The sequence below is a fragment of the Musca autumnalis genome, unplaced genomic scaffold, assembly GCF_047663935.1.
Source record: "Musca autumnalis isolate F117 unplaced genomic scaffold, ASM4766393v1 scaffold_5, whole genome shotgun sequence".
NCBI classification, from domain to species: domain Eukaryota; kingdom Metazoa; phylum Arthropoda; class Insecta; order Diptera; family Muscidae; genus Musca; species Musca autumnalis.
The window spans coordinates 195,693,114-195,718,653 of record NW_027412088.1 but is presented as its reverse complement, the minus strand read 5'-3'; the positions used below and the strand labels follow the sequence as shown (position 1 = coordinate 195,718,653).

General features: G+C 35.0%; 1 protein-coding gene across 2 annotated transcripts in view; it reads right to left on the bottom strand.

Annotated features, from left to right (window-relative positions):
* LOC141386565 (uncharacterized) overlaps positions 1-25,540 on the bottom strand; it is a 106,755-nt gene that overhangs the window by 80,690 nt on the left and 525 nt on the right. For both annotated transcript variants that reach the window (XM_073955293.1, XM_073955294.1), the window contains exons 2-3: positions 25,031-25,538; positions 4,857-7,719 (exon numbers count right to left, since the gene is read on the bottom strand). In XM_073955293.1, coding sequence (XP_073811394.1) covers positions 4,857-5,941 — 1,085 coding nt within the window. In that variant the 5' untranslated portion in view covers positions 5,942-7,719; positions 25,031-25,538. The remainder of the gene's footprint in view (positions 1-4,856; positions 7,720-25,030; positions 25,539-25,540) is intronic.

Here is a 25,540-nt window from a genome sequence, read left to right as displayed (position 1 = left end):
TTGAATGTGAAAAATGAGTGAAAAACGATTGTGCGCGATCACTTCGGCTGGCTGGCAAACAACAAAACAACTTTTTCTCCTTTCAAAAACGTTTTGAAAAAAAGAAAAACATAAGCCTGTAAATAGTTCAAATGTAATATAACTGCAAACCCACAGACCTCAAAATTGCAAAAAAAAACATCTCGTTGTTGTTGTTTTACATTTTATTGCATGGCACAATTATCACAATAAAAATAGCAACAACGAAAAACGATACGAAACGTTTTGACGAATTGAACGCTTTTCGTTGTTTGTTGCGGTTTGTGGCGACAGTCACACTGTGTGTGAGTGTTAGAGCTATAATGTTTATAACGCTTTATCACCTCCTTCTATTTGGTGATCGGTTTGGCCCCTCCTCCTCCGCCCCAATGGTTGCAGTTGTTGGAAAATCAGTCTAATCAAGTTTGAATTTTATTTGAAATGTTGTTGCTATTGTTGCCTCGGCAGCTACGGCACTACTGCTATTGTTTACATTTTGCACTCAATTCCAATAACAACAAGATCAGCCAAGAATGCTGGGGGTTTCTGAACTTTAAGCTTCAACAAAGTTCATTGACTTGTACAACATTTTTTTTTCTTTATTTCAGAAAATTTGTGGCAACATGAATGTTGTTCGGCCAAAATGAGTGGAAAATGTTGGATTTTGTAAAAAGAGAGAATGTAAAAATGTAATGTGACAGGGTAGAGTTTGAAGAAATGAAATTCAGAACTATGCGTGGAACACTTTCTTAGAAAAATATTACAAGATTTTTTTAATTACGCTCTTGGATGACATTTCCAAAGTCTTTGTTATATTTATGTTTGTAAGGAAGTTATTCTGGAGTCTTGGTTTTGGCTATACAAATTGGAATCGGCTGACTCAAAAAAAAAAAAAATAATTATGAAGAAGTTCTTTTTCAAACATGTTTCTTATATAAAAAAGGTCTTATTTCACTCCAAAAAGTTGTATAAAATGGCTATTTAGCAGACCCCATCTACTGGAGAAAATACCAACATTAAAGATCCTCACCACTAGCAAAGACTTTCACCATTATCCTACAACATAGCTAGGTACTGTCAGATGGCGCTCCCTTAGCCCATCTAACATCACCTATTTGAAAGTTCGGGCAATATAAACATTCAAAGGACATTTTCAGTCCGCTTCTAAAAAATCCAATATTTCTAAAAATAAACTGGGTAGAAATCTTGAAGGACAATCTCAAATTTTCTTTCTTTCCTACATTCCTTCCTCCTTGTTTCGTTCCTTTCCTCTCTATATTATAGCCCTTTTCTACCCTTGAACATTCCACACGTGCATCTAAACCATTCGAAACACATTCCCAATTAATCACATGCTGCTATAAATCTGTCAAAAACTGGGCGGTCCCGCTTCAAACATTGTTAAATTTTAAATTTAAATGACGCAAAAATCTGCAAAAGAATTTGTCACCATAAAACCTAAAAAAAAAAAAATCTTAACAATTGCTAGATATTGTGAAAAGATGAGAAGGAAATGACAATTATCATGGCATTTTCGAACAATACATAGAAAGATCCTCAAACGAAACGACACCTGAATGCCCCACCTCACCCTTTATGGGGTGTCAGATAAAACTGTTGGTGTCCATCAAAGCCAAAGGCGGATAATGATGATGATCGTCAGTCAGCATGATGGCTGCCTATGAATCATTGGATTTATTATAATTTTTGGTATAAACAAAAGGCAGATTTTTTTTGTTCAGAGGAAGCCAATACGTAAACTCTTCATAAGACTGCTATATTCATAGGAATCTATACATAATTCTTTACATAAAAATGTTACTCTTTTTTCTGAAGATGTCTTTATTAAGCCATTTTTTGCATGAAAACAATTAAATCCCAAAGACATGAATGAGTTTGGTATTCAGCAGACAACATCTGCTGGAGAAAAAAAAACAACATCGTAGATCCTCACCATTAGCAAAGACCTGGAGAAAAATACCATCATTGATCCCCACTACTAGCAAAGACCTCCACCATAACCAAACTACTAACGAAGCTAGGTTTTGCTAAATGGCGTCCCCTTAGACCAGTTAATAATTTCATCAATACATAATTATTTACACAAAAATGTTATTTTGCTTTTGAAAAAGTCTTTTTTAAGCCTTATTTTTGCATAAACACAGTTAAATCCCAAAACACTGCATGATTTGTGTATTTAGCAGACGCCATCTGCTGGAGAAAATACCAACACCGAAGATCCTCACCATTAGCGAAGACCTTTACCATAGTCAGACTACTAACTGAGCTAGGTTTTGCTAGATGGCGCTAGCTTAGCCCATGCGGCGTTGTCGGTTTTTAATCCAATTAATGCTTCTTGAGATTTAGGATATTGCAAGTTGAATCAACCTCTTCTAAATATTCTCTATTTACAAAATCAATACCCCAAAAAGAATTTTGATTAAGAATTGTAGCCAAAAATTGTTGCATATCATTCACTGGCGTTGGTGTCCTATTCCGTAAATGCATTTGAAAAGATTGATATTTTGCCAAAGAGAACATTGAATACTTGGATTCATTCATTCATGTTAACAAAAAAAAATACAATACAGTCGAACGTCTATATAACAAACAATTCTATAAAGGAAGTATTCTCTATAACGAACAAATCTCCATAAAGAATTGTTTAAAAAAATAAAAATTTTATTACGAATTTTCTCTACAAAGCAGTAATTCCTCGTTCCCAGCACCCATATTATAGAAAAGTTCTACCGTACTTGTATCTGGCGGTGGCGGTATCGAAGTGAAAGACGTTTTAAATATACGTCTAAAATATGCAAATCTGATTATTGCTGATTATACGAAACGAAAAAAAATTGTTTTGGTTTAGAAGCACGTTCGAAACGCCTGTCTGCCCGTTCAAATGCATTATTTATGTTAAACAAATGTAGAAAAATATTACAATTGTATACGAAATTGTTTATGATGATTGTTTTAGACAAGCATGAAAATATATATTGCTAATAAAAGTTTGCACAAACCATAAAATGCATTTTGTTTTGAAAATTTTTAGCGAATGAAGCAAATCGTATTGTATTCGAGACGAATGTCAGGCAACCAGCCACACTATTATATGTATTGACCTAGTCTGGATGTATTTAGTGCGCAATTTGTAGTTTAATGTCTGGAGGATTAAGTCATCAGATTCGAAAGCGAAAAAATTAATTGTAATAGGATAACATTGTTGATCAAAAACTACTATTGTTATTGAATAACAATATTTCTATAGTCCGATAACAATTTATACGAAAAATTGTCCGATAACAACTCTTCTATACCAAAAATTGTTCGATAACAACATTTGTATATCAAAAGTTGTTCGATAACAACTTTTCTATACGAAAAGTTGTTCGATAACAACTTCTTTATACGAAAAGCTGTTCGATAACAAAATGTCCAGACGAAAAGTTGTTCGATAACCACATGTACATACGAAAATTTGTTCGACAACAGATTTTCTAAACGAAAACTTGGTCGATAACAACTTTCTTATACAAAAAGTTTATCGATTACAAATTTTCTTTATGGAATGTTGTTCGATAACAACTTTTCTATACATAAAATTGTTCGATAACATTTTTTCTATACAAAATGTTGTCCGATAACAACTTTTCCATACAATAAGTAGTTCGATAACAACTCTTTATACTAAAAGTTGCTCGATAACAACTTTTCTATGCGAAGAGTTGACCGATAACAACTTTCCTTTACAAAAAGTTGTACGATAACATCTTTTCTTTACAAGAAGTTGTTCGATAACAACTTTTCTATACAAAAAGTTGTCCGATAACAACTTTTATATGCGAATAGTTGTCCGATAACAACTTTTTATACGAAAAGTTGTGCGATAAAAAAGTTTCTATAGGTTTGGTTGTCCGATAACAACTTTTCTATATTAAAAGTTGTTCGATAACAACTTTTCTATAAGAAAAGTTGTTCGATAATAACTTTTTTATATGGAAAGTTGTTCGATAACAACTTTTCTATATTAAAAGTTGTTCGATAACAACTTTTCTATATTAAAAGTTGTTCGATAACAACTTTTCTATACGAAATGTTGTTCGATAACAACTTTTCTATACGAAATGTTGTTCGATAACAACTTTTCTATACGAAATGTTGTTCGATAACAACTTTTCTATACGAAATGTTGTTCGATAACAACTTTTCTATACGAAATGTTGTTCGATAACAACTTTTCTATACGAAATGTTGTTCGATAACAACTTTTCTATACGAAATGTTGTTCGATAACAACTTTTCTATATGAAAAGTTCGATAAAAACTTTTCTATATGAAAAGTTGTCCGATAACAACGTTTGTATACGAAAAGTTGTCCGATAACAACTTTTCTATACGAAAAGTTGTCCGATAACAACTTTCCTATACAAAAAGGTGTCCGATTACAACTTTTCTATACGAAACGTTGTCCGATAACAACTTTTTTATACAAAAAGTTATCCGATAACATGTCTATACGAAAAATTGTCCTATAACAACTTTTTTATACTAAAAGTTGTCCGATAAAAACTTTTCTATACGAAAAGTTGTCCGATAACAACTTTCCTATAAGATGTGTTCGATAACAGCAAAAGTTGTCCGATAACAATTTTTCTATAGGAAAACACCTGTAGCAAAAATTTTTCTATACGAAAAGTTGTCCGTTATCAACTTTCCTTTGGGAAAATTTGACACCCTTAACACCCTTTTTAAAAGAAAAGTTGTCCGATAACAACCGATATTTTGTTTTAATTTCTTTAACATCTAAAAAAACATAAAAAAGAATTTTTCTCACTCACCTTTCACGCAATGGCATTAAAATACCAGCCCCCATACTAGACACCTTCATTGGTATCTTAACGCTATCCGAATCACTGCCACTTTCGGCACCGGAACCACCACTGCCTCCAGCGTGATGATATTGATGATGATGTTGGTGTTGAGCTTGTTGTCTTTGATTAATTTTACCATTACATTTAATATTGCCATTGCCCTGTTGACGACCAGAATTTGGTCGCTTAGCATTACGTTTCTCCTGTGACTTGACAGGAGTTGCTGCTGCTGCAGACATTTTATCCATAGCTTTGTGACCTCCATCGCTGCTTTTAGCGTTTGGTACTTGGACAGCATTTATCAAGTTGTAACCCATATTTTCAGTTTCACTAAAATGCCCATCACCATCTGCACTACCGGCATCATCGCTGCCAACCAGGCTGCCGCTGCCACCACCAGCAGAGCCAATGTCCATGTGATTCTCTGCAAGAGTGGCGGCAAGTAAGATTTTGCCGGCACCGCTGCTAATGCTGCCATTGCGTTGTTGATGTTGCTGAGAATGTTGTTGATGATGATAGAAGGAGGAGGATTTGCCATAGAAGTTTTGTTGCCCCGCTGAGGGGGTGTTGTTGTTAATGCCATTGCAATTGGAATTGTTGGTGGTGTATTGGGGACCAAAGAGTTCCACTCCCACAGAATTGTAGTTGCTGCAGTCGCCGCTGCCATCATGAATGCCTCCACAAATGCCGCTTCCAGCCACAGCTGCTGCTTCACCTGCCACCACTCCGCTGTTGAGTTCAACAACACCTGACTCCTTTTCTCGCTCTCCGCTACCAATATAGATAATATTTTCGTCTCTTTCAGTGAGATAATTGCGTTCGTTCGTTTTTGCTGTTGCTGCTGATCCTCCACCACCACCAACTCCTGCTGATGCTCCTGCACTGCTGCGTAATCTTGCCGACGTTGCGTTATGGCTTGCACCTGTGCCACAGATGCCAATTGTTGCAAATTTAGTATCCCGATGTGTGCCATCTAATGAAATATTCGATAGAAACGAGATCGCAGCCAGTCTGCGCCTGTGTCTCGTCTTATTGAACGAACTACTTGCCATTAGGCAGTAACAATTGGTCTAAATGAAATTGGGCTCTTTGGATTCGATTCGATGCAGAACCAAAATTAAACAAAATGTGCAAGAATGTGCAAGCTTATCGTTTCTTTGTTTCTTTTCAAGCTGCTCTTTTATCTGTGAGATAATTAGGAGAGAGAAAGAGAGTGAAGGGTAAGATTTGTGTTTTGTTTTATCAGTGAGAGAAATTTGTGAATTAGGGGGTTTTGTTATTTAGTGGGAGGGTTTTACTCTTGTTCTTGTTCAAAAGTCTCTCTTTAATAAAATTCTTTGCGATCGTTTATCTCTTTTCTGTTATCAGTAAGAGAAATTTGTGAATGAAGGGTTTTTCGATATTTAGTGGGATTTACTCTTGCTCTTGTTTAAAAGTCTCTCTTTAAAAAATTCTCTGTGATCTTTTTTCTCTTGGAATAAACGCTCTCTTGTGATATTTTTGACTTGTTAACCAGATGTTTGTTTTTTCTATAATTTAATTTGTCTCTTCTGGCGCTCTTTGTAAAGCGTTGGTATCTTTTTTAGCAATCTACCTTTTCTGATTTGTAAACCCTTTTTAAATTAGCAGCTCTCTTGTCAAATATTCTCTCTGGTTTCTGTTTTTATAACGACTCTGTGCTCTTCTTTACTCAATTCTGTAATTTACTGCTAATAATGACGAATCTCTCTTGACAATTTTCGTCTTTTCTTTCTTAGAAAATGGACGTTATTTCGTGTTTCTATTTCGTTGACTTTTCTCTCTGTTTACTTAAGCTCAAATCCTTTTATCACTTGGCCTTTTGGTGTTCTCTGGGCTAGCGATTTTTTAATGTATTGTTCTCTGTCTTACAGTTTTGTCACTCAGAGACTTATAACTGATGATTATGGGCTCTATATAAAGCTGTTCTCAGTATTCTAAAGATATTTTTGGATTTTCTAAATGCTCTCTTAGGGCTTTCTTTACTCTCAAGTGGCTGTTTTATGAGAATTTCAAATAAATTGCTCTCTTCGATCTTTTCTAGGGCCCTTTTGAGTAACTTCTTGTGATATTTATCGGCGATATTCTCCTATGGGTTTTATGGTTTATGACTCTCTTGATATGCTCTTTCAGTAGATGATATATTTCTCACTCTCTTTATAGTTCTCTTTTTAAAAATTTAATATAGCTTGTGAATGATCTCAGCAGTATAGTATTTATCTTGCAATGACTGTCTATTTACCGTAGCCTTTTTAGCAATGCTCACCTTCTTTTTCTTGTCCAAGATAAACTTTCCTGAAGCTATTGTGATAAATGCTCTGCCTTTATTGTTGGTGGTGATCCTTAGCAAAGGGATTTTGATGTATTTCGACTCCGATTTTGATTTTTAAATCCCAAATTTTCAAAAAAAAAAAGTTCCTTTAAAGAAACTTTTTTCTATAGCAGCAACAGGAAAAGTATATCCAAACGACTTGTTGTGGTGATGGCGGTGGTTAGTTTAGTGTATCTTCTGTCTGTCCGTACTTTCAACTAATATCACATAAACTTTTTAGTCTTTAAATTAAAATATAAATTACTACTAAACGAAATACTTAAACGCGACATTTTGGATGTTTCTTATTCAACAAAATTTCCAAACAGAGAGACGACACTCGAAAAAAGAAACGTTGTTACACCACGACGAAGACAAATTAATAAAAATTTTCTTTGATTGTTAAATTGAATTGAATTTGTTCAATGCCTTTTGCAGTAGTTTTTGTTGGCCAAGTGCAACCGTTTGCTTGCAGGTTTCAATTTGATTTGCCGGAAAATTCTGGAAGTATAGACAATATAAAGAAAAGAAATATGAGTATACATTGAATTGTGAGCGAGCAAAATGCAATGGATAAATAAATAGAGAAGATGACGATGGGGATGCGGATGGCAATGGGTTGAGCATAACAGCTGTATTTGTTACTAGTGGCTCCCACCTCCCCAAAAAGGTGGTCGCCAAGAAGTGCAGAATGGATGCAAAAAAACCAAATCAAAATAAACAACAAAAGTTGCACACATACCCAACCACACCACATGAGTTCTCTGAGAGAAACTATAAATAGTTGTGAAGGAAACAAATGAAAAAAAGCTTTGGAGCCGGTGTTGCGGTAGGTCCATTTTTAAATAACTGTAAAATATGCAAGAGAGTATTACGAAGAGAGAGAGGGAGAGAGAGAGGAATGCAATCTATTACAACTATTGAAAGCTTTGAAGCCGGCCTAAGACCCATAGTAACACATAAAAAACAGGATGTTCAAGTTACTGGCATTCTCATCCTCTCTATTTTGACCCCCCTAGGGAGCTTTTAATGTGGGAGGGCAAAAAGCTTTAAAGCTTCTTATAAAGTATAGATATTTTTAAACCAAAAAAACACGTCTGGCCCGCAACAGTTAATCAATAACACCTGGAAATAAACTATTTTACTTTGTGGAAAAGCTCCGGTAAGGTGTACAGTTTGTACATCAGAATTTAAAAAGGATGTTATTAGAAAACAAAAATAAAATGAGCCTCAAGGGAAGTTTGCTTTCAAAATCTTCAACAGAAGTCTCTAGCAGATCCCCTAAAGAAGTCGTCTATGGATGGTTGACCCTTTGAAACAAAGTTCATCTAAAAATAGAAACCCCCTTTTGGGAGATTTTATAGGAAAAGAAGACTGCAGAGGGAGGTTTCTAGGTATCGGAGATCTCCCTGAGAGGTGTTCTACTTACGGAAGATCCTCCTGGAAGGCCTTCTACTTATCGAATATTCTCTTGAGAGATCTTCTACTAATAGATGACCCCTTTGTGAAGTCTTCTAGTTATAGAAGTCCCACTTCGGAGGTCTTCCACTTATAGAATACCCTTTTAACAGCTCTTCCATTTATAGACGATATTCTTCAGAGGTCTTCTACTTATGGAAGACTCTTTTGAGAGGTCTTCTACTTATAGAAGAAATTTTTGAGATGTATTCTATTTATAGAAGCTCCTCTAGGGAGTTCTTCTACTTATAGAAGAACCTCTTGGCAGGTCTTTCACTTATTGAAGACTTTCTTGGGAGGACTGCTACTTATAAAATGCCCTCTAGAGAGATCTTCTATTTAGTCTCCAACGTATATAATAGAAACTCTTGGAGGTCTTCCACTTATAGGATATCCTCTTGTGAGGTCTTCTACTTACAGAAGACACTCTTGGGTGTTCTTCTACTTACTTGGCACCCTGTCGGGTCTTAGACTTTTAGAAGACCCTCTTTGGAGGTCTTCTACTTACAGAAAACCTCTCTTGGGAAATCTACTACTTATAGAAGACCACGTCGAGTGGTCTTAGACTTTTACAAGACTTTCTTGGTAAGACTTCTTATAGAAGTGCCTCTAGGAGATTTTTCTACTTAACAAAATACCCTTTTTGGAGAACTTCTACCTATAGAAGACCCTCTTCCACTTATAGAAGACGCTCTGGAGATATGTCGCTTATAGAAGGAGTCCTTCTACTTACAGAAACCCCCTTGGGAGAACTTCTATTTACAGAAAGCCTTCTTTGGGAATATTCCACTTATAGAAGACCTTCATGGGATGTCTTCTAATTAGAATACCTTATCAGAAGGTCTTCTACTTAGAGAAGGTTACCTTAGGATGTCCTCTGCGTATAAATTATTTACTTATACAAGAAGACTTTTACCCTTGAGAGGTCTTCCACTTATAGAAGATTTTTTTCTATAGAAAAAAGATGGAGATTATTTTACATGGAGAAAGACCTAATCGGAGGTCTTCTACGCATGGAAGACAATCTTGGGAGGTATCCTACATAAAAAAGACACTCTTAAGAATTCTTCTAATTATAAAAGACAATCGTGGGAGGTATTTTATTTATAGCAGACCCCCTCGGGAAGTCTAATACTTATAGAAGATCCTCTTAGGAGGTCTTCTAATTACAGAAGACACTCTTTGGAAGTATTTTACTTATAAAAGACCCTCATGAGAAGTATCCTACACATAGAAGACCTTCTTCAGAGGTCTTCTATTTATAGAAGACCTTGTTAGGAGGCTGTTTTAAGGATAGAAGACCCCTTTAAGAGTTCTTCTAAAATAAGGGGTCTTACTTCGCGTGATTTTCAACGAACAGAATACCTTGGCAGGTGTTCTCAATTATGTGGGACCACCTTACGAGGTCTTCCAAGAATAAAAGACCTATTTGGAAGGACTTCCATGGATAGAAGACCCCTCTGGTTGGTCTGAGAGGTCTTCTAAAAATGTAATGGAAGATGTTCTATGGATAGCATAGCCCTTTGGGGCGTCTTCTATGAATAGAATACGGGAGTCCTTCTATGGATAGAATAACCCTCTGGGAGGTATTTAATGGACGGAAGACTCCTTGGGGGGTCTTCTTCAATCGATAGAAGACCCCGTTTGGAGGTATCTATGAAAAAAACACGACTTTGGAAGGTCTTCCAGGAAAATAATATCCTTTTCGGGCCTGTTGATCCGTGGATTTTCTCCACAGAAACAAATCGGACTTTAGGGTCTGTTATTTTTTTCTACAGAAAAAAAATCGGAACTGACGGTCTGTGAGTTTTTGCAACAGAAAAAATCGGACCTGTCAGTTTGCGAATTTTTTCCTATAGAAAAAATCGGACCCGACGGTCTGTGAATTTTTTCCTATAGAAAAAAATCGGACCTGACGGTCTGTGAATTTTTTCCTATAGAAAAAAATCGGATCTGACGGTCTGTGAATTTTTTCCTATAAAAAAAATCGGACCTGACGATCAGTGTATTTTTTCCTATAGAAAAAAATCGGACCTGACGGTCTGTGCATTTTTTCCTATAGAAAAAAATCGGACCTGACGGACTGTGAATTTTTTCCTATAGAAAAAAATCTAACATGACGGTCTGTGAATTTTTTCCTATAGAAAAGAGTCGGACTAGACGGTCTGTGAATTTTTTCCTATAGAAAAAAGTCGGACCTGACGGTCTGTGAATTTTTTCCTATAGAAAAAAATCGGACCTGACGGTCTGTGAATTTTTTCCTATAGAAAAAAATCGGACCTGATGGTCTGTGAATTTTTCCTATAGAAAAAAATCGGACCTGGCGGTCTGTGAATTTTTTCCTATAGAAAAAAAATCGGACCAGACGGTCTGTGAATTTTTTTCTATAGAAAAAAAATCGGACCTGACGGTCTGCGAATTTTTTTCTATAAAAAAAAACGGACTTGACGGTCTGTGAATTTTTTCCTATAGAAAATAAATTGGACCTGACGGTATTTGTGAATTTTTTGTCTATAGAAAAAAATTGGACCTGACGGTCTGTGAATTTTTTGTCTATAGAAAAAAATTGGACCTGACGGTCTGTGAATTTTTTGTATATAGAAAAAAATTTGACCTGACGGTCTGTGAATTTTTTCCTACAGAAAAAAAATCGGACCTGATGGTCTGTGATTTTTTTCCTACAGAAAAAAATCGGACCTGACGGTCTGTGAATTTTTTCCTATAGAAAAAAATCGGACCTGACGGTCTGTGAATTTTTTCCTATAGAAAAAAATCGGACCTGACGGTCTGTGAATTTTTTCCTATAGAAAAAAATCGGACCTGACGGTCTGTGAATTTTTTCCTATAGAAAAAAATCGGACCTGACGGTCTGTGAATTTTTTCCTATAGAAAAAAATCGGACCTGACGGTCTGTGAATTTTTTGCTATAGAAAAAAATCGGACCTGACGGTCTGTGAATTTTTTGCTATAGAAAAAAATCGGACCTGACGGTCTGTGAATTTTTTGCTATAGAAAAAAATCGGACCTGACGGTCTGTGAATTTTTTCCTATAGAAAAAAATCGGACCTGACGGTCTGTGAATTTTTTCCTATAGAAAAAAATCGGACCTGACGGTCTGTGAATTTTTTCCTATAGAAAAAAATCGGACCTGACGGTCTGTGAATTTTTTCCTATAGCAAAAAATCCGACCTGGCGGTTTGTGAATTTTTTCCTATAGAAAAAAATCTGACCTGAAGGTCTGTGAATTTTTTCCTATAGAAAAAAATCGGACCTGAAGGTCTGTGAATTTTTTCCTATAGAAAAAAATCGGACCTGAAGGTCTGTGAATTTTTTCCTATAGAAAAAAATCGGACCTGACGGTCTGTGATTTTTTTCCTATAGAAAAAACATCGGACCTGACGGTCTGTGAATTTTTTCCTATAGAAAAAAATTGGACCTGACGGTCTGTGATTAGAAAAAAATCGGACCTGACGGTCTGTGAATTTTTTTCTATAGAAAATAGATCGGACCTGACATTGTGTGAATTTTTTCTATAGAAAAAAAATCGGACCTGACGGTCTGTGAATTTTTTCCTGTATTCTAAGAATAAAGTCGGAACTATAGGCCTAATTGGAGAAAATGTCTTTGGGAGGTCTTCTATATATGGAAGAACACATTGGAAGGTATTCTATGGATAGAAGGCCCATTTGGGAGATGGGAAAAAATCGGACCTGACGGTCTGTGTTTTTTTTCTAAAGAATATAGAGAAAAGTCGCAACTTTAGGCCTAATTGGAGAAAAGGTCTTTGGGAGCTCTTCTATATATGGAAGACCACATTGGAAGGTCTTCTATGGATAGAAGGCCCATTTGGGAGATTTTCTGTGGATATAAGGTCCCTTTGGGAGGTCTAGAAGACTGCTCTGGGAGGTCTTATACGTTTAGAATATCTTTTGGTTGGGTGGTTTTGAATGCATATAATAACCCTTTGTGAGGGAGGGTCTTCAATTAATTAAAGACTCCTTTTAAAGGTATCTAGAATAAAACATCATTATGGAAGGTCTTCCAAGACAACAATACCCTTCTGCGTTTTCTTCTATGCGTAGAAAACCTTTTGAAGGTTAACACACCTTTTTTGAGAGGTTTTCTAAGAATATATGATGTCTCTAAGGGGTCTTCTATGTAAAGAATATCTCATTGAGACGTATTATATACGTAGAAGAGACCTCTTTGTAAGGGTTTTCTACGAACAGGACAGTTCTGGGAGTTCTTCTAAGAATAAAAGACGACTACAAGAGGGTTCTTTGGACCTAAGACCCCTTTGTGAGGTCTCCTATGTATAGAATACCCTTTTTGGAAGGTCGTCTATACCCAGAAGATCCATTTGAGAGGTCTTCTAAGAATAGAAGACCCCATTGGGATACCTTTTATGTATAAAAAGACCCTTTTGTGAAGTCTTCTATGGATAAAAAACTCATTTTGTTGATCTTCTCTGGACAGGAAATCCCTTTTTGTTAGTCTTCTATTCCATGGAAGACCCATTTATTAGGTCTCTAAAAATATAATACTTTTTTGGGAGTTCCTGTAAGACAAGAATATTCCTTTTGACGGTCTTGTGGCCCTGGTCATTTTGCCTCCACCTAGTTATTCAATCAATCTTAAATTTGAAAACAAAATTCCACATCTTTCACCCCACCATTCCTGCATAAAATTCACAAATTCACATATCAATTTTTTTATCTTAACTGCAAGTGTTTTTAAAACCTAAACATTTAGAAGTCCGAGTAGTAGCAAAATTTATGATATGCTATCAAAATTGTTATGAAACGTCAGCCCAACCCCAATTCTGGCAAGTGTTTCTCAATATTGGTCATATTATCTTATCGAATGTCTACCACTATCGGTGACAACCACTTCTAAGTTAACTTTTTTTTCAAACTTTTATCTGAAAACTTAAAACAACCACACTTAGAGAATGACGATGATTCTAACTTGTTAGGTAATGTTAGATTCAGAGCCATCCAAAAAAAAAAAAAAAAAAAAAAAGCCAATTGATAATTCCCTTCGCCGGGATGAAATCATGATATTGGTAGCGATCAGTAAAATTTTGCAACACTGTCAGTTCGTTTTGAAAAACATTACTCTCTGTAATAGAGGGTAATAAATGAAGTTGAGCCAATGGGGGAATACTCCACTCAAACAATCGAAAATGAGATTGAACTTCAACAATAAACAAAACAAACAAAAAAAAAAAAAACATTTTCGTCTACTTTGTATACTAGCATTAATAGCTAGAAGAGAAGCCACTACGACCACTTCTGTTGTTCCCCAAATTGGCGACGTTGCTAGACTTGGTGGCATACTCGTATGTGATGTGCAGACACGGCTGGTATTTTTCCATTCATGCATTTTATCCACACAATTGCCGGTTTTGTTTATTTCAATTGCCTTCCATCGCCCCCCCTTGTTCCGTTTTCACAACACACCATTTGGTGTTACTTTTTTCACACTGCCGATTGCAAATTTTCGTGCCGTTGTGGTTGTTGGATGCCACCATGGTGATGAATATTTGTTTATACACCAACCGGAGTTTTCATTTTGTATCAAGTTTTATTGCAGTTTTCTTTGTTTCCCTGTATCTTTCTTTTCGTAGATTATAATGGTGTTTACATTGCAAACACACCGGTGAATGTTTGTACCCCCATTTTACTTGTCTATCTTCTTTTTTCTTTTGTGTGCTTTTGTGGTGAGTTTGATGTTTGTTTGCCGGTTTCCATAGAATGCATTTCCATTTCCCACTTTTCTTCCTCCCCAAAAACAAAAGCATTCATCTGTTTTCATGTTTGCCAGTTAATGTTTATTCTAGAAAATTCCGAATGTGAACTAAATGGGAAGTTGGAGTTTTTCAGTTTAGGTTTGCTAAAGAAGTTTTCTGGTAGGGTAGGTTGGGGAGAAAATGTGGAACAAGAAATATATTTTTTCCATTCTCTGAATTTTGTCTAAAGAAAAAAAATCAAAACGGACATTTTGTGAATTTTTTTTTCTATAGAAAAAAATCAAATCTGGAGTTCTGAATTTTGTCTAAAGAAAAAAATCAAAACGGAAGTTTTGTGATTTTTTTTTCTATAGAAAAACATCAAATCTGTCGTTATGTGACGGACCTGACGGTGTGTGAATTTTTTCTATAGAAAAAAAAATCGATACCGAGGTTTTGTGAAATTTGTTTCTATAAAAAAATCAAAAGTGAGTTTTGCGATTTTTTTCTATAGAAAAAATTAAAACTGAGTTTTTCTATAAAAAAAAAATCAAACTGAGGTTTTGTGAATTTTTTTCTATAGAAAAAAAATCAAAACTGAGGTTTTGTGAATTTTTTTCTATAGAAAAAAAATCAAAAATGATGTTTTGTGAATTTTTTTCTATAGAAAAAAAATCAAAACTGAGGTCTTATGAATTTTTTTCTATAGAAAAAAAATCAAAACTGAGGTCTTATGAATTTTTTTCTATAGAAAAAAAATCAAAACTGAGGTCTTATGAATTTTTTTCTATAGAAAAAAATCAAAACTGAGGTCTTATGAATTTTTTTCTATAGAAAAAAATCAAAACCGAGGCTTTGTGAATTTTTTTCTATAGAAAAAAATCAAAACCGAGGCTTTGTGAATTTTTTTCTATAGAAAAAAATCAAAACCGCGGTTTTGTGAATTTTTTTCTATAGAAAAAAATCAAAACCGAGGTTTTGTGTATTTTTTTCTATAGAAAAAAATCAAAACCGAGTTTTTGTGAATTTTTTTCTATAGAAAAAAATCAAAACCGAGTTTTTGTGAATTTTTTTCTATAGAAAAAAAATCAAAACCGAGGTTTTGTGAATTTTTTTCTATAGAAAAAAATCAAAACCGAGGTTTTGTGAATTTTTTTCTATAGAAAAAAATCAAAACCGAGGTTTTGTGAATTTTTTTCTGTAGAAAAAAATCAAAACCGAGGTTTTGTGAATTTTTTTCTGTAGAAAAAAATCAAAACCGAGGTTTTGTGAATTTTTTTCTATAGAAAAAAATCAAAACCGAGGTTTTGTGAATTTTTTTCTATAGAAAAAAATCAAAACCGAGGTTTTGTGAATTTTTTTCTATAGAAAAAAATCAAAACCGAGGTTTTGTGAATTTTTTTCTATAGAAAAAAATCAAAACCGAGGTTTTGTGAATTTTTTTCTATAGAAAAAAATCAAAACCGAGGTTTTGTGAATTTTCAAAACTGTGGTTTTGTGAATTTTTTTCTATAGAAAAAAATCAAAACTGTGGTTTTGTGAATTTTTTTCTATAGAAAAAAATCAAAACTGTGGTTTTGTGAATTTTTTTCTATAGAAAAAAATCAAAACTGTGGTTTTGTGAATTTTTTTCTATAGAAAAAAATCAAAACTGTGGTTTTGTGAATTTTTTTCTATAGAAAAAAATCAAAACTGTGGTTTTGTGAATTTTTTTCTATAGAAAAAAATCAAAACTGTGGTTTTGTGAATTTTTTTCTATAGAAAAAAATCAAAACTGTGGTTTTGTGAATTTTTTTCTATAGAAAAAAATCAAAACTGTGGTTTTGTGAATTTTTTTCTATAGAAAAAAATCAAAACTGTGGTTTTGTGAATTTTTTTCTATAGAAAAAAATCAAAACTGTGGTTTTGTGAATTTTTTTCTATAGAAAAAAATCAAAACTGTGGTTTTGTGAATTTTTTTCTATAGAAAAAAATCAAAACTGTGGTTTTGTGAATTTTTTTCTATAGAAAAAAATCAAAACTGTGGTTTTGTGAATTTTTTTCTATAGAAAAAAAATCAAAACTGTGGTTTTGTGAACTTTTTTCTATAGAAAAAAATCAAAACTGTGGTTTTGTGAACTTTTTTCTATAGAAAAAAATCAAAACTGTGGTTTTGTGAACTTTTTTCTATAGAAAAAAATCAAAACTGTGGTTTTGTGAACTTTTTTCTATAGAAAAAAATCAAAACTGTGGTTTTGTGAACTTTTTTCTATAGAAAAAAATCAAAACTGTGGTTTTGTGAACTTTTTTCTATAGAAAAAAATCAAAACTGTGGTTTTGTGAACTTTTTTCTATAGACAAAAAAAATCAAAGGTTGCTTTTGTTAATTTTCTATAAAAAATCTAAACTGACGTTTTGTGATATTTTTTTTTTTTTTGTAGTTAGAAATTAGAAAACTGTTCTGTAATTCTTTCTATAGAAAAAAAGTTGAAGTATTGTCAGTTTTTTTCTAAAGAAAAAAACATCGGTCTTAATTTCTACGATAAATAAATTTAGGATATTTTTCACTGGCTTTGCTTTGTTTCGATGGGCTTAAAAATCTTTCTTTGGAATTTTTTAATAATTGAAAATCCGTAGGCTCATATCTTGGAAACCAAGGACATCCCTCACTAAGATGGTTATTATGTTCATCGACACAACAACAACACTTATCTCTGGCAAAAATTTTGTTGCAATCGTCGGGGTAATGTCCTACGAGGTCCTATCATTAGGAGAGATTTCACTTATTATTTTTATTTTTTTTATTATTTCTTTTCTTGTAACCGATAATAATTTTAGTTTACTTTCCCGCACAAACCATGAAATTGGTTAACATTTCCAAAATCAAGTTCAGATTTTATGCACATTTTACCACTTTTTTAGGAAAAATTTATTTTTTCACATTACCTCATTCCCATGAGAAGAAATCAATTTCCAGAAAAATCACTTCAGCAAAAAAACTGCAACTTTTTTCAATTTTTGCATCACCATTCATAGAAAGGAGTCTTTTGTTCATACATCACTAGGATATTGCAAAATATAATTGGGAAAATTTTATACGATAATTTTCCAAATGATTAAGGAAGCCATTAAATATGACAATTTGTTGTTGGCACATTTAAGCAAAAAACAATAGAACTTTCTTGACTTTCTTAGCCGGAAGAATGCAACTTTTCACAATGTGTGTCGTGTTTGGTCAGGAATAAAACTGGTAATTGGTTAGTTGGACTTTTGTATAACAACTAAGGAGTTCAGTTTACAACTCCAGCATATTTATAGAAAAAAAGAAGAGGTAAATGTCTCAAATGGCAAATTGAGACACAGATGTGGTGCTCTTCTCTCACTAAACGAACATTACAAATGTCGTATTTTGTTATGTAGAACAAATCCAACAACAATTCACATTGAAAAGAACACACAATATCCGACCAACCAACTATGCAAGAAGAAGCAAGCCCCCCTTTTTTATATTTCTCTCGTTAGTATCTAAGTGTGCAACAACAAGAAACGAGGTTTATATGAGCCGAGAGAGTAGATATTGTTTTGATCGTACCACATTTTGCCGGCAAATGTAATAAAAGTCGTAAATGACAACAACAATACCAATAAGTTAAGAAAATATGACCATACTAACGGCAATATAAAGTGCTACCTTTCTCTCTCACCTTTTCTGAGAATGAGTATCTGACAGATACTATTTTTGCGGAGAATTTGATTATGTTTTTGACTGAGTTCGCGTATTTGTTTGGCCAATATGCAAATGTGTTGAGTCCACCAAAGTTAGTTTGACGGAGGAGAGTAACTGAGAGTCCCCATCCAAATGAGGTGGTAATAAGAACGAACACTGGCAATTCTATGTAAACAAAGATATTAAACAAAACAAAGTACCCCCCTTTAACTACGACAGAAGAAAGAAACTACACTGGACGACTGGATGGAATGGTAAGATCAAAACAAAATAAAGCAAAATAATAAAGAAACTACGAAAACACCATGACAAATTAAATATGAGTCATTCTATTTATAGCAGAAGAATGAATTGCCATCAATAAAAACATTTAGTTTGTTGCTTAACATAAAAATGGAATTTTTAATGAGACACATGGAAAAGCTACCTTTGATGTTATCCACAAAGAGGTGGACTGGTGGACTTTGTAATAGATATGTTTCCCTCTCTTTTAGTTAAAGATATCTCTCTTCATGGGATTCCCCATTAGCATTTATCAAAATGTTAAGGAATTTTTGGACAAAAAACATTATTTATCACTATGCAAATTTGTATAATATTTAAATTTTTTAATCTATTTATATACTGTTTATCATTATTATATCATGTCTGGCTGGGGGCGACATTCTTACGTAGTTAGGTGGGTAGGTGTGTGGGATGAGATGCAAAATATCATGTGTGCAAAATTTAAGGAAATGTTTATCTACTAAGTAACTGGGATAAAGATGAAAATTTGTCGTATACATTCAGTTTCTTAGTAAATACAAAATTGATAATGAATAATTTTGACTTTTTTACGATAATCTTGAATAATACTTTGAAAGAAAAGTGTAGAAAAATTAGTCAATAAAGAGAATTATCTTCCGTACGACTCTTAAGAACAAAAAGAAAATCAAACCAAAAATTTGTAGTAGGTATTCCCTCAATATTATTTCATCATCTCAAGTGGGTAAAGAAATATTCTCCAAATGAATCTATAAAAAAGAGTTAAGATCGACCGAGCCGAACTTCTTATACCCTCCACAATGAAATATTTTGAATTAATAATATATAATTGTTCCGCAAACATCCCAGATGGGACAACGGAGACTTCTCTCATATCAATGAGTGCACCCCGATTCATATTAGCTCAATGATATGGGACCTACTGTTTATCGCCGAGTCCGAACGGCGTGTCTAAGACACCCCTTTTGTAGAGAAGTTTTTACATGGCTGAAATACTCAGGAAATGTCGCCAACATTACTGAGGGGTATTCTGCCACCGTTGAAAAGTGTTTGATGTTGCCTGGCCGGGGAATCGAACCCACGACCTTATGTGTGCAAGGCGGGTGTGCATACCATTGCACCATGGTGGCAATAATAGTTTCCTTTAATTTCCACAATTTTAGGTGAAGAAATTTAAGTTTTTTTGGTAATTCGCTCAGGAAATGTAGTTTAAAACTTTTAAAATTATAAATACGCGCGATCCTATTATATGGAGACAACTACAAAACGTGGGCCTGTGTCTACATATTCCAGTGGCCACTGGTAATCCTTAATGCCATATTACAGCCTATTTGGGCCAAAATATAGATAAAAACTCCCAAATACTGATATTGGACGGTACAGTTATAAGTTGGCTATAAACATGGACGTATACAGGGTGTTTTATTGGGGCATTTTTACCGAAAAATTTTACAGACATAATGGGGGCCATGAGGAAAAACTGTTGCAAAAGATTTAAAACGAACTGCGGCATGCTCCGAAAAAAAATTCGAAATGTTCTGTGGGAGGTCTATAGAAGAACCCGACAAAGACTTGCAGGGAGGTCTCCTATTCCATAGAATACCCCTATTTTATAAAATAACTCTTCGGAGTTCTTCTATTCCAAAGAAGACCCCTACGGAGGTCTTCTATTCTATAGATGCCCCTACGGAGGTCTTCTATTCTATAGAAGACCCTTAAGGAGGTCTTCTATTCTATAGACGACCCCAACGGAGGTCTTCTATTCTATAGAAGACCCCAACGGAGGTCTTCTATTCTATAGAAGACCCCAACGGAGGTCTTCTATTCTATAGAAGACCCCAACGGAGGTCTTCTATTCTATAGAAGACCCCAACGGAGGTCTTCTATTCTATAGAAGACCCCAACGGAGGTCTTCTATTCTATAGAAGACCCCAACGGAGGTCTTCTATTCTATAGAAGACCCCAACGGAGGTCTTCTATTCTATAGAAGACCCCAACGGAGGTCTTCTATTCTATAGAAGACCCCAACGGAGGTCTTCTATTCTATAGAAGACCCCTATGGAGGTCTTCTATTCTATAGAAGACCCCTACGGAGTTGTTCTATTCTATAGAAGACCCCTACGGATTTCTTCTACTCTATAGAAGACCCCTACGGTGGTCTTCTATTCTATGGAAGAGCCCTATGGAGGTCTTCTATTCTATGGAAGACCCCTACGGTTGTCTCATATTCCATAGTATACCCCTGCGAAGGTATTCTATAGCAACCACCCCCCACCCCCATTTCGGAGTGGGAGGGCCATAGGAGAACCCGAAGAAGACTTCCACGGAGGCTTCTATTCTATAGAAGACACCTACGCTGGTTTTCTATTCTATAGAAGACGCCTACGGAGGTCTTCTATTCTATAGAAGACCCCTACGGAGGTCTTCTATTCTACAGAAGACCCCTACGGAGGTCTTCTATTCTATAGAAGACCCCTACGGAGGTCTTCTATTCTATAGAAGGCCCCTACGGAGGTCTTCCATACTATAGAAGACCCCTACGGAGGTCTTCTATTCTATAGAAGATCCCTACGGAGGTCTTCTATTCTATAGAAGACGCCTACGGAGGTCGTCTATTCTATAGAATCTGCTTACGGAGGTCTTCTATTCTATATAATCTGCTTACGGAGGTCTTCTATTCTATAGGAGACCCCTAAGGAGGTCTTCTATTCTATAGAAGACCCCTAAGGAGGTCTTCTATTCTATAGAAGACCCCTAATGAGGTCTTCTATTCTATAAAAGACCACTACGGAGGTCTTCTATTCTATAGCAGACCCATACGGAGGTATTCTATTCTATAGAAGACGCCTATGGAGGTCTTCTATTCTATTGAAGACCCTTACGGAGGTATTCTATCCTACAGAAGACCCCTACAGAGATTTTCTATTCTATAGACGACACCAACGGAGTTCATCTATTCTATAGACAACACCCACAGAGGTCTTCTATTCTATAGAAGACCCCTACGGAGGTCTTTTATTCTATAGAATACCCCTACCGAGGTCGTGTATTCTATAGAATCTCCTTACGGAGGTCTTCTATTCTATAGAAGACCCGTACGGAGGTCTTCTATTCTATAGAAGACCCGTACGGAGGTCTTCTATTCTATAGAAGACCCCTACGGAGGTCTTCTATTCTATAGAAGATCCCTACGGAGGTCTTCTATTCTATAGAAGACCCCTACGGAGGTCTTCTATTCTATAGAAGACCCCTACGGAGGTCTTCTATTCTATAGAAGACCCCTACGGAGGTCTTCTATTCTATAGAAGACCCCTACGGAGGTCTTCTATTCTATAGAAGACCCCTACGGAGGTCTTCTATTCTATAGAAGACCCCTACGGAGGTCTTCTATTCTACAGAAGACCCCTACGGAGGTTTTCTATTCTATAGGAGACCCGTACGGAGGTCTTCTATTCTATAGAATCTCCTTACGGAGGTCTTCTATTCTATAGAAGACCCGTACGGAGGTCTTCTATTCTATAGAAGACCCGTACGGAGATCTTCTATTCTATTGAAGACACTGACGGAAGTCTTCTCTTCTATAGAAGGTCTCTAAAGACGAGTTCTTTAGAATCAGTGTTCGAAAATAAACACTATGGTATCGTACCGTACCGTTCTGTACCGTACCAAGGTGGATAGGTACACTACGATAGTGTACCGCTCCGGAACACAAACACTAAAAAATATTTTAGTGATACTGTGCCGGAACACAACGATAATCGTAGTGTACCGCATGCCGGAGCACTAAAAATCGTAGTGCTCCGACTGCGGAGGACTAAAATCGTAGTGTTCCGACTGCGGAGCACTAAAAATTTTAGTGTTCCGGCTCCCGGAGCACTAAAAATCGTAGTGCTCCGATTGCGGAGTACTAAAAATTTTAGTGTTCCGACTGCGGAGCACTAAAAATTTTAGTGTTCCGACTGCCGGATCACTAAAAATCATAGTGCACCACGTGTTGGAACACTAAAAAATTATAAATGTATTATTTTTTCTTAGAAAAATTAAATTAAAAAAATTAAATATTTGCTTAAATTTGATCAAATAAAAATTAAGACAAACTGTTACATCCATGTATGTTTAAATTAGTTAAACACATTGCGAAATTTGGTCAAAATTATGAAAAACAATATTTAGTTTTTTGTGGAATGAAGCACAAAGATCGTCGTGCCGGAGCACTAAAAATCGTTTTGTACCACGTTTTGAAACTATAAGGTAATGAACCCTACATGAATTTATTATGATTTCGGAGGAAATTAAATATTTATATATATTTTTTTTAATAAATACAAATTAAATGAAAATGTGAAAAACATCTGATTTGGGTTTTGGACAATGGAGCACTAAAAATCGTAGTGTTCGTCTGCGGAACACTAAACATCGTAGTGTTCCTTCCGACTGTCCGAACACTAAAATTTTTAGAGATCCGGCAGTCGGAACACTACGATTTTTAGTGCTCCGCAGCCGAACACTACGATTTTTTTTGTTCCATTGTTTCGATTTTTAGAGATCCGGCAGTCGGAACATTACGATTTTTAGTGATCCGGCAGTCGGAACACTACGATTTTTAGTGCTCCGCAGCCGAACACTACGATTTTTATTGTTCCATTGTTTCGATTTTTAGAGATTCGGCAGTCGGAACACTACGATTTTTAGTGCTCCGGTAGTCGGAACACTACGATTTTTAGTGCTCCGCAGCCGAACACTACTATTTTTTTTGTTCCATTGTTTCGATTTTTAGAGATCCGGCAGTCGGAACATTACGATTTTTAGTGATCCAGCAGTCGGAACACTACGCTTTTTAGTGCTCCGCAGCCGAACACTACGATTTTTATTGTTCCATTGTTTCGATTTTTAGAGATTCGGCAGTCGGAACACTAAAATTTTTAGTGATCCAGCAGTCGGAACACTACAATTTTTAGTGCTCCGCAGCCGAACAATACGATTTTTATTGAATCATTGTCCAAAAATCAAATTAGGCGTTTTTCACGTGTTCTATTAAATTTTATTTTTTAATTCGTATTTATTAAAAAAAATTATAAAATATTTAATTTTCCTCACAAATCATAATAAACTAATGTATCCACAGTCAGAACACTACAATTTGTAGTGCGCCATTGTACAACAACCGAATCAATGTTTTTCATATTTTCTACTTAAGTTCCCAACGTTATTAATTTCCATGTATACATACATTGATTTAAGAGGTGTATCTGAGTTTTTATGTCTTAATTTGTACTTATCTCAAAAATTATAAATATTTAATTTTCCTCGCAAATCATAATAAACTCGTGTGTGGTACATTATCATTACGTTATTTTTTAGTGTTCCGACATGTGGTACACAACGATTTTTTAGTGCTCCGACTGCGGAACACTACGATTTTTAGTGTTCCGACTGCGGAGCACAACGATTTTTAGTGTTCCGACTGCGGAGCACTACGATTTTTAGTGTTCCGACTGCGGAGCACTACGTTTTTTAGTGTTCCGACTGCGGAGCACTACGATTTTTAGTGTTCCGACAGCGGTACCCAACGTTTTTAGTGTACCAAAATGTGGTACACTACGTTTATCGTTGTGCTCCGGAACAGTATCACTAAAATATTTTTTAGTGTTTGTGTTCCGGAGCACTAACGCTAAAAATATTTTAGTGATACTGTTCTCGGAGCGGTACACTATGTTAGTGTACTGTTTATTTTCGAACTCTGTTTAGAATTGAAGGCTCGGAAAACTATATATCGTTGTGATCGGGGTACCAAGGTCTACATATGGAATAAATGTTAACCTCATCCGAAAGTGTGCCACTAAACGACACATTTTCCCATCTTTTATTTTTATATAACTATAACTTCATTCAGAATAATTATATCTATGAAATGTCTGCAAATTCCCAATTAGAAAAGCAATAACAATACCCATAATATGGTCTAATGGGTAAAGGGGGGATTTTCCAAAACCAAAGTACAGACATTACAGAAACGGACTAAAAATAAAAACAACAATATAAATTGCCGGGTGTGACATTAAGAAGGATACAAAGCAAAACACAAAATAATACAAAAAAATCACATTGGGGTAGTTAAAATGGGGAAAAGGAAGAATAACAACAATACATTGTTGGTGATATATGCTGGTGAAATGGTGAAATCGATTTTTCCCAATTAGGAAGGAAGTAAATCACGAAAGATGAGACTACAAAATGAGACAGCAAAAAATAACAAAAAAAAGTGATGATGAAATTTTAAAATTTATTAGGTATAACATTTTGGAACAAATTGAATACTCTACCAGCAGACGGAAAAAATCTGAAATTTTTTTTAAATTGTAAGTTTTTTCTAAGTAGCCGGCCTTTGGCCGGGTATTTAAGACTTTCTCCTATGGACAGGAGCCATCATTTAGGGCACGAAAACAACATTTTTTTTAATTTAAATTTGTTTTCTTACTTTAACAAGGGAATTTTCGGAACTTCAGGGGCCCATATCTCGGGAAGTATGTACTTCCCCCAACAAACTTTACATTTTTGTAATCAGGACGTAAAGATCTACCTGTGGTAAAAATATCAGATTTTTCCGCCAGCTGGTAGAGTATTCTATTTATGCCAACATTTTTAATTCTCACCTTATTTTAAATATGTAGAAAATTGTTTAAACAATTTTCTTTGGTTTTAGTTGATTAATTTTACAAGTGTTTCAAACGAACCATTTTCGCAAATTTTTAATTCAATTTAATAAAAAAACACACTTTTTTTAACACACTTATCCTAATTGAATAAAAACACTTTTTGTTTTGGTAATTAAACACTTAAAACTGCTTGACTTTCATTTGCACAGTTGAAAATGACACTGCTCATCATTTGCTGCAGACAAACGCGATACCGAAACGAAAATTTGCAACCAGAAAGACACTTTACGGCTGACACTTTTCTATTGTTGTTGGGGATGGCAAGCTCCAATCTGCAACACAAATAATGACAAGAACGACGAAACGAGCGACATAAAATAATACAGACAATAAACCGTGACTACTTTTTTCTGCAGATTGGGGGGCTACTAGGCTAGATTACGTCTCGTTACTCTTTTCCCCACAATATCAGACGACAACAACACTACGTGTTCTTCTTTGTTTGCT